General features: G+C 37.2%; 1 protein-coding gene across 7 annotated transcripts in view; it reads right to left on the minus strand.

The window, feature by feature from the left end:
- PPHLN1 (periphilin 1) overlaps nucleotides 1–20,273 on the minus strand; it is a 151,583-nt gene that overhangs the window by 107,350 nt on the left and 23,960 nt on the right. For 4 of the 7 annotated variants that reach the window (XM_040488405.1, XM_040488407.1, XM_040488403.1 and 1 more), the window contains 2 exons: nucleotides 18,627–18,791; nucleotides 16,231–16,292 (listed from right to left, as the gene is read on the minus strand). In XM_040488405.1, coding sequence (XP_040344339.1) covers nucleotides 16,231–16,292; nucleotides 18,627–18,791 — 227 coding nt within the window. The remainder of the gene's footprint in view (nucleotides 1–16,230; nucleotides 16,293–18,626; nucleotides 18,792–20,273) is intronic. The other 3 variants (XM_040488409.1, XM_040488410.1, XM_040488408.1) reach the window with 1 other exon arrangement.

A 20,273-nucleotide genomic window follows, 5' to 3' on the forward strand; every position in this document is an offset into this window, starting at 1 on the left:
CGTTAAAAACTGTTTAAAAAAAAAAAAAAAAGAAAACTTTACCTCAAAACTTCAAAATCATATATGGAGTTTCTAGCCATGTTGAAAATGAGGACATCAAACACATAATGGATTCAATACAGTAAATTGCAAGGGAAATCAAAAGAATCTTTACAAATATAACAGTACAACTGAAATGCTTACTATGAAGCCTCAAAGGGGGGGGGGAAGCCCACATATTTAACAGATTTTTTTTTTTTTTTTTTTTTTTTTTTTTTTGAGAGAGAACATGTATGCGTGCAAGCAGGGGAGGAATAGAGGGACAGGGAGAGGTAATCTTAAGCCCAATGCAGGGATCAGTCTCATAAACCATGAGATCATGACCTGAGCTGAAATCAAGAGTCAGCTGCTAAACAGACTAAGCCACCCAGGCACCTCCGATTTTTAAAAAATTTTGTTTAATGTTCACTTATTTATTTTTGAGAGAGAGAAAGAGACAGAGACAGAGAGAGAGAGAGAGAGAGAGAGAGACAGACAGACAGAGAGAGAGAGAGACAGAATATGAAGCAGGATCCAGGCTCCATGCTGTCAGTACATAGCCTGACATGGGGATCAAACCCACAATCTCACGAATCCCATGAGATCATGACCTGAGCCAAAGTGAGAAACTTAACCCACTGAGCCACCAGGCGCCCCGTGATTTTTTTATTATCAAAAAAGTACATAACTTGAGAGTTAAGATAGTGTCTTCGACTGTATCACTAACATTTCAGCCATAATTCTAGGCATGTACAGAAGGAAAAGTCACCAAGAGAGTGGAAGATGGGAAGAACTAATGGCCTACAAAGAACTGTTTCTCAAAATGTGTTCCTGGGACCACCTACATTATAAATACTTTGGATTCTGGCTTCAAATGTAGATTTATGAAGCTCATGATTCTCCCCTTACAAATATACACCCCCGAGGTAATTCTAGCCCCTCACACCAGTCAAACCAGACAAGTTGTGATGGACCCCTCAGTTTCCATGGGTATATTTACTGGTTAAGAGTAAAATTCAGTAAAGTAGGGGGGAGAGAAAAAAGGGGGGGAATAAAGGCAGTTTACTTCTTATTCAGGACCTACCACATACAACATGTACAATTATTCCACACAAAATATTGGCTACTTCATTTCTAGTCAACAGGAACTTTAAAAAGAATTAAGATTTTAAGAATCATTTTGAGAAAGAGGCTTGGTAACTTATACTGCAAACAAAAATAAGTGCAGACCTCAGATGTCTTCTCTTAAATGTGGAAACAAGAGTACCAGGGGCCCTGTGACTTCCCACACTACCCTTTATTGTATGTACCCCAAAATCAAACAATCTTGCAGCAGAGTTGAGAAGTTTGGTGGCCCAAGTCCAGAGCTCTTTCCACAAAACCACATCTTTATGTCAAAAGCATTCTAGGTATGAGATATGGACTGAGAGATCTCCCAGTTAGAATCTAGGCCTTAGGGATCTGTGTTATTCACAGCTGATCACATTTGATCTCTAACACCTACAATGGTGCTGACTATTATAGAGGTTAAGATATGCCTACACTGCTATAACATAAATACTGAAAAATGTAATCTTGAGTCATTACACAAAAGGAGTTCATCTGTCACAAAACAGTCTAGGGCCGGCATTCCAGAGTGAGAGATTCTGCTCCAGACAATCATCTAAGACCCCAGGCTTGACCCCTCTATTTCAACCTATGGCTTCCAAGATCACACGACTGCTGTCATTCCATTCTAGGGCCCACCCCACAAAATGTGGAAAGGTAAATGTGTGTGGAAGAGTTCTACTTATACCCATTAGAACTGGAGATAAATTAGCCACATGGCCACAACTATCAGGAAGGAAGATTGGGTAATGTAGTCCACCTATGTGCCTAAGATGTGTGGAGAAGTAGTCGAAGTCTTTCCAAGAATGATGTCTCATTTCAATGAAAGTGTGGGATTCGCAAATGAAGATGTGTCTAATAGATGGACGTAGAAATGTAGATCTCAGAAAAGAAGCCAAGGCTACAGATACAGATTTATCTATCATCAGCAGCAGACAGTATAGGTTAGTGTTTCTCAAACTTCAGTCTCCAGACCTACTGTATCACAATCATCCAGGGGGCTAGAGACTCAGATTCCAAGTCTCCACTTACTGAATCAGAATCTCTTAAGACAAAGCCTGGATATTTTTGTTTAAAAAAAAATTTTTTTTGAACGTTTATTTATTTTTGACAGAGAGAGAGACAGAGACAGAGACAGAGCATGAGTGGGGAGAGGCAGAGAGGGAGACACAGAATCCAAAGCAGGCTCCAGGCTCTGAGCTGTCAGCACAGAGCCCGACACGGGGCTCGAACTCACAGACTGTGAGATCATGACCAGAACCGAAGTCGGATGCCCAACCGACTGAGCCACCCAGGCGCCCTGCACATTTTCATTTTTAATGAGCTTCTCTGTGATTCTTATGAATCTTATGAACACAAGTTTTAAAAACATAAGCAAAGGAAATAACTGCTGCTGAGGACAAAGATAGATGAAGTTACCATAAATGAGAGAAGGTGCCGGGAAGTCATTGTTAACATTATCCTACGGTTTGGGGACTGCTGTCACTCCACCATAAACCACCGTATTAGACAAACTGCTATTACATGCTCTTCAAATCATAGTCTCAGATTGTTGCCTTACTTAAGAGATTGCAAACTCTGGTTTTACTTAGTTGTAAACACCGAAAACTCAAGAGACTTAACGTTTAAAAATCTGATTTCTGACTTCTTTTGAAGCAGGTCACGGTGTGCTTATATTCCCAAACAGCAAAGATCAGCTTTGCTCCAATCTGACCCCCCGCATTTGTTTACATTCCCTGAATGGCCTCTGTAGATACACGAGTTATTTCCACTAACAGACAGGGGCATTACTACCACAGATAAACAAATATGTTAACTGCTTTCCTCTAAGTATTACAAGTATTTTATGCTCAATAACTGTATTTGTATATACATAAATAACAAAATACAGTAATCTGAGTTGATCTTGTAAATGCTTTTACATCCTCAGCCTCTTCATAAACCAATCCCTCCAACTTCTTTAAGTGAAACCCGGTATTTGAACACAAATACCTCCTGTAAAACTCTTGAGTACTAAGTACACACTGATGACTGACTCAAGGTCCTGAGGTATATGAGACAGGATTATATTCTAAATCCTGCATCTTCCAAGAAAAGGGGGAAAGAGCCCAACAAACTACCTGAGTTTGTGCTATCCCATGATTGCCCACATTACCAACCTCCTGATAATTTTCCCACATTTCCTAAACCCAATGACACAGTCTACACTGTAACATATCCTACGCACATCATAGGTGACTTTCAAAATTCATGTGGATCATCTGTGCAATGTTGTAGTAACTCTCTGACTACCTCCTACCTCCTCACAATATCTTAGCCACATGCTTGAATTCTAACCCTTGCCACTTACTACCCACAAGTGCTCTTCATCAGAATCCAATACTGCATTCTTATCCTTCAGTTTTGTCACTGCTACAACAATTCCACCTCATGGATACCAGTAAGTATCCTATATTTTCTAGCAATTCACGAACCCCATCCTAGCCTCACTTACTGCCTTTTCGGCCTCAAATGTAGTATTTGATCCATGATGAATACCAACAACTTTCCGTCCTGGCAATTCTGATACATCGTCTTAGCCAACCCCAAACCTGAATTAATTCCAAAATATGTGATTTCTTCACTAGTATAGTTGATTGTCACAAGGTCTAAAGATTGGACCCTCTATGGATACATGATCTCTAATTTCCACTGTGCTTTCAATTCCACTAGTAATATTTTTAGGTATCATTACTGAGCTCAATCTTCCATTCACATCAGCAACTATTCTATACCCTGATAATTCTCCCAAAGTCCTCTAATCTAGCACCAAAACTTCCCCTCTTAGTTACCTAACTTTCCTAAAAAATACAGGGGTCTTCACATATGAACCACCTCAGCTGCCAGTCCAAATCCCTTCTTCCCCAATTTGCCTTCATCTGCCCCATCCCTAATTTCATCCTTTCTTTCCCAGGATATGATTTTGCCCCCTGCTGAAAGTTAGTCCTTCAATAAATGCAGTTCATCCTGGCCCTCATACATCTTGCTTCGCCAGTTTTCCCTTTTCTGCCTTGTACCTTCAACCTTTCTCTTTTCCCTTCAACCTATAAATATGTTCAAGTCACTGATCACCTTTTAAAAAAGTTTTAGGTGATCTTCCTTTAGCCAGTGTCCTTTTCCACCTTCACCTCACGGATACCTGTAAGTCCCCTGCATTTTGAACATATGGCATTCCCTACTTTCCATCTAAGTATTTTTTGAAAACTTATCCACCCAGTTTCAATCTACCCCCTCACATCTCATTCATCCTGACACAGATAAAACCAAGAGATATTTTAATCTTTATGTTACTAGAGTACTCAGTTGCATCAGACATTGATGACCCCAAATGTGGTTTAAAAATTTTTATTTTCCATCACTTACATAAAAGCCGAGGGTTCTGACCTCAGTTCACTGCTCTTGTCTAACTACATCCTCTCCTTGGACAATCTCAATTTTGAATGTAGCTCCTCCCTTGAAACCATTCCTTCTATATGCCAATCTCAGGTAATGGTATTATTTTACACAAAGTAAACAAAAACCCGGATATTTCCCTTAAGACGTCTTTATTCCCACATCCAACAACCACATCTTGCTGATTTTTCACTTCCTGAGCATTTATCAAATTTAACCCTTTTTCTCCAATCTCCTCTCTACTTCACGTATTCATTCCTTGTTCCATCTCCAGTGCCACCTTTAAAAAGTCATCCTCTAGAGTAAAAAACAAAACATTCCAATTGGGTTACCTTAGCCTGTATACCAAGTTAAAATTTTCCAAGAGCTCCCCTCTGTAAATAGAATAAAGCTCTATTTTTAAAACTGCTTATTCAGACTTTTTAGCTATAATTTAAAATTCACAATTTCCTAGGTCACATATAAGCATCCATTAATACCTCTACACATCCTGCTTTATACTGCTTGCTTATGCCTCTCCTTCTGCAGGAACATGTTTCCCATTACTCTTCTTCTGGTTAACTCTTAATTTTCCTTCAAGTTTTGTTCATATTATCTGCTCCTACAGGAAATCTTTAATAAAACCCCAGAACAAGGTAAATGCTTCTTTATTTGTCTTCTGACAGCATTTTATGCAACTTCAGAATATATCATACTAGGCTATCTTCTTGCGCATCTATCTCACTCACTAGACTGGAAGCTAGTGATATAAGCAGTGGCCTATACAAAGTAAACATGTAAGCATTTATACCACTAAACTAATAAATCAAAATGTTTGATAGTATTTTTCTCTGTTAAAATTGTGTATTACCTAAGAAGACAGACTATAATAAAATTACAAATTAAGTGTGTTTCAAAAAAATTAATAGGTATAAAAATATTGAACTATTTAATCAAAATGTTCCTATGTGAGGGCGCCTGGGTGGCTGAGTCGGTTAAGCATCAGACTTCAGCTCAGGTCATGACCTCGTGGTTCATGAGTTCAAACCCCACATCAGGCTCTGTACTGACAGCTCAGAGACTGGAGCCTGCTTCGGATTCTGTGTTTCCCTCTCTCTCTGTCCCTCCCCAGCTTGCATTCTCTCTCTCTCTCTCAAAAAATAAACATTAAAATTTTTTTTCATATGTGAATACAGAAAAAAAAAAACCTTCAGCATTTAAAAATAAAGTATGCTGGACACTTGGTGACACTCTTGTTGTAGCTGGGTTATTTTTGTTGTTGTTGTTATTTTAGAGAGAGAGAGAGAGAGAATGCACAAGCAGGGGCAAGGGGCAGAGGAAGAGAATCCTAAGCAGGTTCCACGCTCAGCGTGAAGCCCGACACAAGGCTCAATTCCATGACCACAGGGTCATGACCTAAGCAGAAATCAAGAATCAGACTCAATAAACTGAGCCACCCAGCTGCCCCTCTTGTTCCATATTTCCAAATACTATTTAATACTTTACATCAGTTCCATCCTCAAGTTTATTCTAAGACCTCATAACTACAGGGGGAAAATTACTGTTAAAACCTACCTCATTCAGTCTAAATTAATAACCCTTGGTAAAGTAGGACATGTTCCTTGAATATAAAATGAAATGGATTCTAATCTATTCTGAATTTTGTCTACAAGTGTGTTTTGAACAAAGAGATAATAAAAACACTGTCTATATAGAACCATGATGAATAGGTGATAACACACTTAAAATGTGGACAAATTATCAGGTAAGTGGCTCTATTAAATAAGAAAGTGGTGACTTCCAGAGTGAGGGTGGGGGTGTGGGAGGATGATAGAAAACAATACATTCCCTTTTCCTTTATTAGCTGTTATTTAATCCAGTTGCTTCCAATGATCCCACACTTATTTGACATGAAACCCTAATATATATACGTTGGATTTACAAAGTACATAATGTCCTACAACATGAAACACATAAAACAGAAAGTGAAAAAGATTCATTATAAACCGAAAGTTCCACAACCAGCGATAGACCTATGGAAGATGGTGCAAGCAACGTGGCCCAGCAGCAGCCAGTGATGGCAACCTGCAAAAGTAAAGTGGTGGAGAGAGCAAGAAGGAAGACCCAAGGGACCAGAAGACTAACTACATACAAAAATGTGAGCAAAAATATTGAGGACACTGGTTTTAAGTCTGGGATCAGATTTTACCCTACTTACAAGCTAGTAAGTTAGACTGTTAGTATTTTATGGATATTGGTAGAAGACACAAGACTCCTGGGACAAACAACTTTTTTCTCAGCACAGCAAGCAACACAGCACTGACTTGTTTGCACCAGCTCCCCGTGGTACCAAGTCCCACAGGAGTGATGTTATATAAGCCAAGATCAATACTACACACACGGTGGGTTTGGTTCAGAACTAGGGAACACTGAACTTGGGGAAGCCACTATTTTTACACCAGGCAAAAAGCAAGCCTGCTCTTTGACACAGAGGAAGGCATTACCTTATCTTTCGAGACTGCTCACTACAAATTCATGGGTAAAAGGTGGTCAGGGCCTTGCATTCTTGGCTTATCTTCATTAAAATTAAAACGTTGAACATTGAAGAATATTACCAAAAGAATAGAATACTGCAAACCATATATCTGATAAAGATTTCAGTAGCAGAATATGTAAAGAACTCTTCTAAACCTCAAAAACAAAAAGACAACCTAATTGTAAAATGGACCCAAAAATGAGTAGATAATTCTTCAAAGAAAATATACAAATGACCAATAAGCACAGAAAATGGTGCTCAACATGAACCAATAGGGAAATGCAAATCAAAACCATAAGATACCACTTCACACTTACCAAGATGGCAACAATAATAACAACAAAATGATAAGGATAATATGTCAATTATACCTCAAAAAAAAATTCATGTAAAGCCTCTGGAAACAAAAACAATTAAAAGGATGTGAACAACATGCTGATTATACCTCAAAAAAAAAAAAAAAAAAAAAGCCTCCAGAAAAGCCTATGTTATAAAACACACCCATATTAACATGATTTATCTAACTACAGTAAATGACTTGCCATAAATGAAAAACTGCCTGAGAGTCAGGTAGATGGCATAATGTAATTTACACCTATCTCACGAAATAAGTAAATTAATGGTGGAAAAGAGCAAAGGAAATGTTGAAATTGTTAATATGTACAGGGCTCCACTGAAAATCTTCATAAAATCTTTTAAAAGAAAATACAGGAAATATTTATTTAAATGAAAAGAGACATTGCATGCACTGAATTTCAAAAGCAGCATTCATTTTCATATACACACATACTAGATTTAGCTAAAACTAGATCATGTTCCTTTTTTTTTTAAAGGTCTTAACGAATATAAGTTTCAACAAGATTTCATTGAGCTGTAGTTCAGCACTGAGTTTCCAAGGGAAACCTTCTAGGGAAGACCCCCACCGCAATTATTCACCCAAGCATAATCCCAAACTCTCTACCTCCCTTCCTTTCATCTCAGGTGTTGTTTTTTTTTTAATGTTTATTTATTTTTGAGAGACAGAGAGAGACAGAACACAAGCAGGAGAGGGGCAGAGAGAGAGGGAGACACAGATTTCAAAGCAAGCCTCAAACCCATGAACTATGAGATCATGACCTGAGTTGGAGCCAGACGCTTAACCAACTGAGCCACCCAGGCACCCCTCACCTCAGGTTTTTTTTTTTTTTTTTTTCTTTTTATATATTTTTTTTTTCAATGTTTATTTATTTTTGGGACAGAGAGAGACAGAGCATGAACGGGGCAGGGGCAGAGAGAGAGGGAGACACAGATTCGGAAACAGGCTCCAGGCTCTGAGCCATCAGCCCAGAGCCTGACGCGGGGCTCGAACTCACGGACCGCAAGATCGTGACCTGGCTGAAGTCGGACGCTTAACCGACTGCGCCACCCAGGCGCCCCTCACCTCAGGTTTTAAAGAAGAAACATACAAAAGCTGTGCCACACCAACCCTCCAACTCCTCTCTGCTGCCTCTTACCTTTTCTCTATGTATTCAATGCCAGCTGATGTCACACCTGAAATAGAATCATCCCTCCTGCCTATAAAACTTTCTTCAAGGAACAAGAAACCAAAGCCCGATTCAAAGATCACTTTTATGCCACCAATTCCTCCAAATTTCTCTCTAGACCTGACCTCTATGCAATTTTATTCCCACTCGCTGTCTGCCAGACTCCAGCAACTCAGATGTCCACTAGTACCTGTGCTTCAGCCAGAATGGCCTCATCAGTTGCATACCATGCACTTGCTTATCATGTGCCAGCCACTTAAATAGTCTGCCTTCAGCTCTATCCATCTCTTCCCACAGAAATGCTAACCCGCCTTCAGGATTCAACACAAATGATCTCTCCTCCTCAGTCTGTCCTCATCATCCTACTTAGCATCATTCTTCTGAATTCCTTCAGTGTCATTACTTACCACAGAAAGTACAACCCACCCCACTCTCCTCTACATTAGTTATTTCAGAGTATTTCTTCCTTCCCTTTTCTAACCACAAAGAACATAACCTCCTTCTACTAGCTTTTACTCACTTTAATTCTCACAACACCATGTAATAGTTTAAAAACTACACAATGAATAAATGAATCAATCATTTCATTACATAGATAGTACCTGTGAATATTTTAGGCGATAACTTGCTATGGCTATATCATATTTACAAAATAACTAGAACCTGAAAGAACTGTAATCCAGGTTTCAATTTTTAAAAAAAACTTAACAGAGGGGTGCCTGGGTGGCTCAGTCAGTTGACTGACTTCGGCTCAGGTCATGATCTCACAGTTTGTGAGTTAGAGCCCTGCATCGGGCTCTGTGCAGACAGCTTGGAGCCTGGAGCTTGTTTCAGATTCTGTGTCTCCCTTGCTCTCTGCTCCTCCCCCCCTCACGCTCTGTCTCTCTCTCAAAAATAAATAAATATTAAAAAAAATTTTTAAACACTTAACAGAAGGGGCGCCTGGGTGGCGCAGTCGGTTAAGCGTCCAACTTCAGCCAGGTCACGATCTCGCGGTCTGTGAGTTCGAGCCCCGCGTCGGGCTCTGGGCTGATGGCTCAGAGCCTGGAGCCTGTTTCCGATTCTGTGTCTCCCTCTCTCTCTGACCCTCCCCCGTTCATGCTCTGTCTCTCTCTGTCCCAAAAATAAATAAAAACGTTGAAAAAAAAAAATTAAAAAAAAAAAAATAAATAAACACTTAACAGAATGCCCTTGCATACACACACACACACACACACACACACACACACACACACACACACAATAAAAGGAATATAAAAAGTGGCGGTGAGTATGTGAAGAAACTGGGACCCTCATACACTGGTAGGAATGTAAAATGTTACAGCCACTACAGAAATCAGTTTGGTCGTTCCTCAAAAAGCTAAACAGACAAGTACCATATGACCCAGCAATTCCACTCCTAGGTACGAGCCCAAAAGAATCTAAGACAGAGACTCAAAACAGATACTTATGCTTCGATGTTCACTGCAGCATTATTTACAAGAGCCAAGTGGTAGAAACAACCCAAGTATCCTACAGATGAATCAATAAAATATGGTAAATACATAACATGGAATATTATTCATCAATAAAAAGGAACAAAGTTTTGACATGTTACACCACGGATGAACCTTGAAAACATCACGCTGGGGTGCCTGGGTGGCTCAGTTGGTTGGACATTCAACTCGTGATTTCGGCTCAGGTCACGATCTCATGGTTTGTGGATTTGAGCCCCATGTCAGACTCTGTGCTGACAGTACAGAGCCTGCTTGGGATTCTCTCCCTCCCTCTCTCTCACCCCTATCCCACTCAGGCACTCTCTCTTGCTCTCCAAATAAATAAACACTTAAAAATCACTTTTAAAAAATCATGCTAAGTGATAGAAGCCAGACATAAAAGGACAAATACTGTATGATTCCACTTACATGAAATACCTAGGATAGAAAAATTCTTAAAGACAAAAAGTTGAATGTGGTTGACATGGTCTATGGTTAAGGAGGCACAAGGAATTATTGTTTGACAGTTAAATAATTTTTGTTTGGGATGATAAAAAAAAGTTTTGAAAATAGTGGTGCTGGTTATCCAACATTGTGAATGTAATTAATGCCAGTGAGTTGTATACTTAAAAACTGTGAAAAAGGCATATTTTATATCATACATATGCCACTACAACAAAGTATTTTTTGAAAAAAACACAGAAGCTACCTTGAAGGGATTCTCACTGACCAACTCTAGGCATCAAAATAATGATAGGAACAGATTGTAACACACTGAGTAAAAAAGGAATCCATGAGTCCATACTGATATAAACAAAGTTTTATTTGTTTTTTCTTAAAGGTGATGGAGAGAAAGCTCTTTCTCACAATTGATACCAGGTAACAGCATGCATAATAAATATAGAAAGAACAATCTATTACAAAATCACCATTAAAAACCATTATATTAATTCAGCTAGGACACCTGGGTGGCTTAGTCAGTTAAGCGTCCGGCTCTTGGTTTTGGCTCAGGTCATGATCTCATAGTTCATGAGTTTGAGCCCCACATGGGACTCTGCACTGATGGCTCCAAGCCTGCTTGGGATTCTCTGTCTCCCTCTCTCTCTCTGCCCCTCCTGCATTCATTCTGTCTCTCTCTCTCCCCTTCCCCCTCTCAAAATAAATAAATAACCTTAAAAATAATAATAATTCAGGCTACTACTAGCAGGTGAAAATGGGATGAAGAATGGTATACTCATATAGTTTCAAACTATTTCTGTTCCCACAGAACACTAATTTCAGGGGAGGAGGCTAACTTCACAGTGAAGAAATTTTGCAGACCCCATCTTAAGTGATGAAAGTCAACAATACCAAAAAGGGGATGAAATGACAACCTATGCAACCAAACAGGATGCAATAAAAAGAATACAGCATCACTTCAGGGACTGCCCTGACAAAAATGCATAACTTAAATCTAATCGTGAACATTAGACAAACCTAAATTTGAAAACATTCTAAAAAATGTCCACCCTATATTCATCTTGCCCATAACAATGAGCCATAAAAATCAAGGAAAAGACTGAGGAACTGTTCCAGATTAAAGAAGTCTACAAAAATATGACCTGTAAATTCAGAATAGATCTTTTTGCTAAAAAACACATTATTGGGGCATTGTGGGAGACATTACTGGGGGTCTCTGGTGGAAGATTATAGCAGTTTTTTAAATTATTCTTGCAACTTTTCTATAAATTTAAAAACGGTTTCAAATAAAATGTTCTAAATATCCTAATATTTTCTTTCCACAATACAAAGAATTATCACGTACACCCAACAAAACACTAAATTAAAATATTTTCCTAAATACTCAGAACCATATCCTCTTACAACCACCCTCTGCATGGTTTACAATGCAGCTATTTTCCCCCTAGAACAAAGTTATTTCCTATTCACAAAGTCTTTAAGCTTGGAACTCTTCAATGAGGCCACCTAATTAAGGGAACAATGTACAGACAGAATGATGCTAGCCTGTAAAAGCAGTAGCTTCTGTGATAACGTAATACCTGAAATGTTACTGAAGACACCCAGACAGCAAGTGAAGGTGAAAGAAAATGTGGAAGAAGCCATCTATACAACACTAACCTGTTTTATTTTTCTTCATAAGAATTGGGTTTTGTTTTTTTATCTGTTTACTATCTACAATTCATATTAAAATGTAGGCCAATAAGAGAACCTTTTTATCCACGGAGCTAAAAGGATACCTGACATATACCAGTCTCCCAATAAATATTTATCAAATGAATGAATATACCATATACAATGAACTCTATACCAAAAAAATTTCAAACAACAGAGTATAAGTACAGGCAACTCTCTGATCACAGAATGAATAGAATATACTGTGTCAGAATCAGTAAAAAAAAAAAAAAAAAAAAAAAAAATTGCCATCTATCAGACTCTATGGGACACAGTTACAGCAATTCTTAAAAGAAACTCCAAAATTCTGATGAATCACTAAATTCTATTCTTGAAATCATTATTATACTGTAAGTTAACTAACTTGGATTTAAAGAAAGAAAAGAGCAATTAGGAATCACAACAAAAAAAGAAATTCCAAAATGCTACTTATATTATACTTATAAATAAGAAAAAGAGTAACCAAATTAAAATGTTAGATTTTTTCAAAAATAGATACATAAGTGTCTATGAAAATGTAAAATATATCTGCCCTATGACCCAGAAATTCCACTGTTGACAGTCTATCACATAGAAAGCAAAGTACTATTTCACAATGACATTACATACTCAGATTTATTACGACAAAACTTTGTACTGGAAACAAAGTGAATATTCATCAACAGATGAACAACTAATTATTTGGTATGTCCACAAGATGGAATAGAACTCAGCCATTAAAAAGATTCAAATAAAAGTTAAACCTATGTGGATCCTGAGAAACTTAACAGGAACCCATGGGGGAGGGGAAGGGAAAAAAAAAAAAAAAAGAGGTTAGAGTGGGAGAGAGCCAAAGCATAAGAGACTGTTGAGAACTGAGAACAAACTAAGGGTTGATGGGGGGTGGGAGGGAGGAGACGGTGGGTGATGGGTATTGAGGAGGGCACCTTTCGGGATGAGCACTGGGTGTTGTATGGAAATCAATTTGACAATAAATTTCATATATAAAAAACAAACAAACAAACAAAAAACAAATAAAAGTTAAACCAAATAACCTGGAGGGATTTCCACAAGCCACTGAATGAGAAACACAACTTAGAGAAGAGTATGTATAATATGATCTCATTAACAACAAATACCCCAAATGTTTGTGAATATAGAGAAAAATACAGAACATACACCAAACTGTTAACATGACTGTGGGAAACGAGGAGTCCCATATATGATATCCTATTTCATTTATGTAAAATTATATACACATGCAGGAAAATAATAAAGTGCTAAAAAAGACAAGGGAAAATAAAGATAGAAACATACCATTATTTTAAAAACTGAACACAATGTAACTAAAAATCAACCTGAGAACTGTTTCTTTGAGTGAATATAAGCCATGAGCTAATCTAATCAAAAGAGTTTTTCTTACACTTTTGCTTTTCATATTTAAGACTTCATTACACCAGATATTTTGACACACCAGGTTTTCAATTTCACTTTTTCTCCCCCAAATGATGGCAGCTTGACCCAGCACTGCATTCCTTCCCCATTTGATTTGAAGTGCCACTGTTGCTATATCCCAAATTCCTAGATATACTCTAGGTTTGTTTCTAGACTCCCTATTCTATTTCACAGTTTACAATACTACAGGTTGAGAAGTTATGATAGTATATTGAGTCTTCACATCTTTTTCAAGGCTATTTTTGCCATTTGGCCCTTTAGTCCATGTTAATTTTAGAAACAACTTGCCAACTTCCATGGGAAAAAAATCTAGAATTTGGAATGGAACCAAACTAAAGGAACACCTGAATTTGAGAACTGGTATGTTCGTGATACAGTCTCTTCCCAACCACGGATGTCACACACATGTTGTGCCCTTTTTTTTTTTAACGTTTATTTATTTTTTGAGACAGCATGAGCAGGGGAGGCGTGGGAAGGTGCGGGGGCAGGCAGAGAATCCCAAGTAGGATCCTTGGTGTGTGTCCTTCAGAAATGACGTGCCATTTCAACTACATAGGTCTCACACAATTTTGTTAGATTTACTCCTATCACTCCTTATAGTTTTTACGCCACAGCAAATATTTTTAAATTACATTTTCTAACTTATGCTAACAGCTATTAAACTAAACTTTGCTAATTTCCTAATAGTTCTAATAGTGATGGACACTCTTGCATTTTCTACATAGATAATTTATCATCTGTAAAAAGTTTTCTTTCATTCTAACCCTTATAATTTTTATATATTTTTCTTGTCTAACTGTAGAGGCTGAGGCCTCCATTACCATGATAAATAGAAGCAGTGATAACAGGCATCTTTGCTTCATTCTCATTTTAAAGCAAATGCTTCTAACTTTATCATTCAGTACAAATCCCCATTTATTAGATAAAGGAAATTCTCTTCCACTCGTAGGTAAAAGTCTTTATTATTACTGTGTTAAGTTTAACACAGTAATTAAATTTTATTAAAGTATCAAGACACCTGGGTGGCTCAGTCGGTTAAGTCATCTGACTCTTGCTTTCCACTCAGGTCATGATCTCATGGTTCACGGGATCAAGCCCTGAGTGAGGTTCCACACTGACCTGACCTGACCTGAGCATGGAGCCTGCTTGGGATTGATTCATTCTCTCTCTCTCTCTCTCTCTCTCTCTCTCTCTCTCTCAAAATAAACTTAAAAAAAAAAAGTATTTTTCAGCATCTATTTTCTCTATTATTTCTTTTAAGAGAGGCAGTCCGCCATGGGTTCAGACCATCCCTGCACATCCCTACCATGCACTCCAAATTGCAAGACCTAACCATCTGCTGACACTGAACAGTTTCTATAACTGGTCATACAATGAAATACATCAAGGTGACCACAGCATAACCACCACGAGACTACTCACTCTCAGTGAAAGAAGGCTGGCTTGCTTGCTTCCTGTTTACTACAAAAAAGTAGCAAGCTCTTGACACTGTGTTCCTCAGCTGCAGTGCATCCCATTTTATGCACGACCACCATCTCTGCCCACCACATCACTCTATGGGACTTGATGGCAGGGAACCAGCACTACCATGCCAATGCCCCTGATGACTGCTGGGCCGTGAGCAAGAAACTGCCTTGCTCTAATCCACTGAATCCTGTTGTCTACTTCTGGCACCTAGAGTCGTAACAGTTGATGCCTTTCCATTCTCCATAGGTTATTCTCTGACAGTTCACAAGAAATCTTTAAAAAGCTCCTTTTAGAACTTCTACTACTTCCTTTGTGAAGTTATTAAAAACAACAACAAAAAAACTTGACTGAATCTGTCCATCTTTTTTTTTCTAACTATTCTATCAGATGTCTCTATAATTAACCAAGGCTAACAACAACTGAGGTCCTTCCAAAATGTGTCTTTCCAATAGAACTTTACTTATCAAAATAAAGCAACTAAGAAAATGCCTTATAGTAAAAGAAATTCTGGGGGCACCTGGGTGGCTCAGTCAATTAAGTGTCTGACTTGTGAATTTGGCTCAGGTCATGATCTCATAGTTCATGGAATCAAGCCCTGCATTGGGTTCTATGCTGACAGTACAGAGCCTGCCTGGGATTCTCTCTCCCTCTCTCTCTGCCCCTCCCCTGCTCATGCTCTCTCTCTCTCTCAAAAATAAATATTTAAAAATAAATAAATAAGAATAAAGGAAACTTTGTAATGACTCAAATATTCTAGACGGGAAAAAAAAAAGCCTTAACTTTCTAATTAAGTAAACAGATACCTTATAATCCACATCACACATTAGAGATAATTTAATAATTTTATAAGAATATACCAATAGTTCAAACACTATTTTTTGTTATCAATTACAAAATGCCAATAGATACAGAATGTTAGCTGTTAGTGCTATTATATTAATCACAAAAATATAATGTTTGTTGCTTTCAAAATTCTGAATCCTAATTAAAAATATTACATCTATAAGCAGTGAGGTTTGATTTCAACCTCAGACGTCTCAGTGAATCAAGTATTGGAGTGGTTACGGTACTATGTTTATCTTTTTACCTGTATTCAGGCTGTCGGCTTGCGGAATGATCATCTCTTGTCCACCTGTAGCCAGATTCATCCTGTAAAATAAAAGAGCTCCTTAGACATTTGTTTATATTATTTAGGTCAAGTAGGATACATCTAACAGTACTACTGGAAACAAGTCTCTAAGACCAAAATAAAATGAGGACAAAAACACCTCTCTAAATCTGAGCTTCAAAGGCATGAAGAAGAAAAAAAAGATACAGCAAGTCACCCATATCAACAAGTGACTTAGCGGACTGACAACCTGTGGAACCATTTATCTGCATGAAAACGCTTACGGTACTTCTTTGGTAGGTCTAACAGCCTTATTGCCAAAAACATACACCAACATCACAACAGCTAAGGACTGCTATAAGAACAAAGGTTCAATTTAAATTTAATCAAGCACACAGGTCTCTATTTTCGTTCTGTCAAGTTCACCAAGTTTCAAATTCAAAACCAGGAAACATTTGTTACTTTCCCACTTGTTCAAATTTTCTTTTCTCATCTTGACTCCCATTAAAATCCATAATTTGGAAACAATATAATAGGAAACCATCACCTACTGATAAGTTAAATTAGAGCAACATGTGGCACTAAGTTTAAGATTAATCAAAACAAGCATTTTGTCCTCTAAAACTGATACATTTGAAAGGTACGTTACACACACACACACACACACACACACACACACACACACACAGAGTAATCCACGCCCAATTACTTTAAAATTATATGTAGAACAATATAATGTGAATTATTTATAATCAGAAATACTTATTCAGCTAAAATAAATACTATTTTCATCTTCCTCTTTAGTATCATATACTGTACTCTTACATAAGAGTTATGTATTCATCATTTTTCTTCTCAACAGTAAATACAAAGAAACAAAAAACAATATACAAAAAGGTAAAGAAAATCCAACAGCTCTAATAAGATATTGGATAAAGTTAGTTTATATAACTGAACTCAAGATAACTTAGTATCACGAGAGTTCTAAGGATCTCAAGTGGGGTTATTTTTGTTTGAAGAGAATTTAAAGAGAAAATGTTGCACAAAGTATGAATGAACACAATTTGTAATAAAAAACTATTGTTGAGGCACTATTATGCTACAAGGTTTTAGGGGAAAAAATCATATTCATGAGGGTTCAAAGACAAATTGGTCCAATGAATCCAAAATTCCCTATTTATATTAAATGGCCACATTTAGTTTTCACAAGAGGGATAACAATCTTATTCAAGGCCAAATGTTTTTCTTCCTCAGACTACCTAGAAGAATAACTCCAAAGGTAAAGTCCAGTATTTCTAGGATAGAGACAATGCATAATGTTTACTTTTCGACACCAAATTCGTCTTCCTAAAGGAACAGCACAACATTTAAAAATTGAAAAAAACACGAATCAATTCTATGAGAAAGAAGCTGTGCACTCCCAACTTTAAAACTACAGGAAAACACTGAATAATCTCATTACTACTTTAGAATTGTTAAGAGTCACCATGATGGAGTAATCAGAGAACTGGACTTCCATACATATATACACACAATCCTGGGTAAATGACTTTAAGGGTGAAGTATGGAAAGTAATTCCAACAGCCAATGTGAGGTCAAATTTTAATATAAACGTTTGAATATGTACTGTAAATTACAATAGCATACAGTAGGCAAAGGGAAAAAAGAGAAAATGTAGAAAAACAGTCTGGCAGAGGAGTGAGGTAAACACACAAGCCAAGTCAAAGGAACTACATCAAGGAATAGTTGCAGTCAAGTTCAATGACAGATTGTTGCAACATTTAATACACATACTTCTAGAGTATTAAAGATTATCAGAAGAAACAAAATACAATAATAACAATGGTAATAACAGCTAACATTTAAAAAGTGCTTATTATATATAGGACAGTGTTGTGAGAGCTTTCTAATTTGAGTAAGTAGACTTTAATAAGTACAACAAAAATGAGACTAAAGTTCAACAACCTTAATCCAACCTCACCCACAGCGTATCATGAATGAAAATAAAGTAATTATAAGTGAGTACCTCCAGTAAGAGATGGTAACCACCTGCTCATCACTTTTTTGAGTACCAAGGCAATACATAGATTACCTTTATCTGCTTCTGCAAATTCTTCCCAATTTAGGGGATAAAAACACAGGTTAGTTGGAATTAATGTCATTTAGATAGAGCTATCCAGAATGGCTTACCCACTTTATCCCAAGATTCTCCACTACCAGTTCCCATTTGACAGCTCTAGCAGGGAAGTCAACAGAGCATCAAGCAGGAAGTGTTTATTCACCTGCCTTCATGGCCAATCACATAAATTTCAAAAATTACATGATTTTTAAACTTATAAAATATAACAATTAGTACACGGGGGAAATTTACATACTCCTCTGTGAGGTGGACCACTTCTTCGATCATGAGAAAAACTGCGGCCCTCGTCATATTCTCGGTAATCAACATGACTGTAATATCTATTGTAGTTTCCTTCACCAGGTCTGTCTAGCAGTGGTGGTTTCTTTGGCACAATATTAACTACTCTATGGTAGCCATCCTAAAACAGACAAAAAGAAATATACAAAAATCACTAACTTCTCTATTTGGTTTTGGAAAGGTTTTTTAAAAGCACAGGAGTTCTTATCCTTAATCAAATAGAGTAAATGTATAAACAAACAAAAATGCATTAATGAAATAACATGAATATAACTAATAGTAATGTTTTCACATGGATTAAAGGAAATAAAATTGTTCAATGAAGCCAGGTGCTTAAAATAACAAGTAGCAATACTAAAAATCAATCATAAAAGAAAAAATACATATTATTATTTTAATAAAAAATAAACTATGGAAAGAATGTTACATAGCTCTAATCCTAATTGCCTAAGAATTTTAAAAACAAAACCATTTAAGATAGCACACACCTTTAGTCTAATTAATGTGTTTGAAGTATACTATTCAGAAAAAATACAAAATCTTTACACTTAAGCAACAGCAAACAGAGACAGAATATTGAGCTAGAATCATCAAGAGGAAACATTGCTATTTCTCCAGAAGCGCTGGAGAGAAAACAGCCTTTGACTTCACAGTCTAGAAGCAAAATAAAACCCAATATAAAATTTGAACTCATTTTCAAAATAGTAAGTTGTTAATGTTTTAAAGTTTCAGCAATTAGGGGCACCTGGGTGGCTCAGTCAGTTAAACACTGGACTCTTGGTTTTGGCTCAGGTCATGATCTCCCAGTTTGTGAGTTCAAGCCCTGAGTCAGGCTCACGCTCCGTGTTGGTGGTGCAGAGCCAGCTTGGGATTCTCTATCTCACTCTGTCGCTCCCATGTGCTCGCTTGCTCTCTCTCTCTCTCAAAATAAATAAACTTTAAAATAAAATAAAGTTTGAGCAACTAAGTGGATTTTGGGGGGGGGGGGGGGCGGGGAAATTGAACAGAGGGAGAAGAGCACCTATGTTAGGTTAGCAGTTGCTGTGAAACAACTGAACAAAATGGTTATCAACAAGTAAGGACTAGAGAGTTACACGACATGTATTTATAAATAATCTCGCCTTGAACATTCATGGTATGTCTTCTACCAATATCAGAGTAAATATATGTGAAAGAAATTAGAAAGCAATCAAAGTATAAGCCATGATCAATTTAAATTAACTGACTGGACAAAATAAAAACATGAAGCCCAAAATAAAGCCCAACATTCAGGGCATTACTATACCATCTTTATGTCCAGTTTCATCGTCAATACAATAGATTAATACTATTACCTACCTCAAGGAGCTGTTGTGAAGACTGAGCAAAAAACATTGTAAAAAATTTAGTACAATGTGTAGGACACACTATGTACTCAAAAATATTTGTTGTTTTGATTACCTTTTTAATGTCCATGTGAAACACAATTCCTCAAAGTGTCTATTCACTTACATAACTTCTTAGAATTAATAACTGCAACTATTCAATCATTAAATTACTGTGTCTTATTCAAATTTCCCAGTGGGTAGGAAATTTGTTAATGTGCTAAGAAAAAATAAAATTA

Source organism: Herpailurus yagouaroundi, unplaced genomic scaffold (genome assembly GCF_014898765.1).
Source record: "Herpailurus yagouaroundi ecotype Mexico unplaced genomic scaffold, PumYag 166, whole genome shotgun sequence".
NCBI classification, from domain to species: Eukaryota; Metazoa; Chordata; class Mammalia; order Carnivora; family Felidae; genus Herpailurus; species Herpailurus yagouaroundi.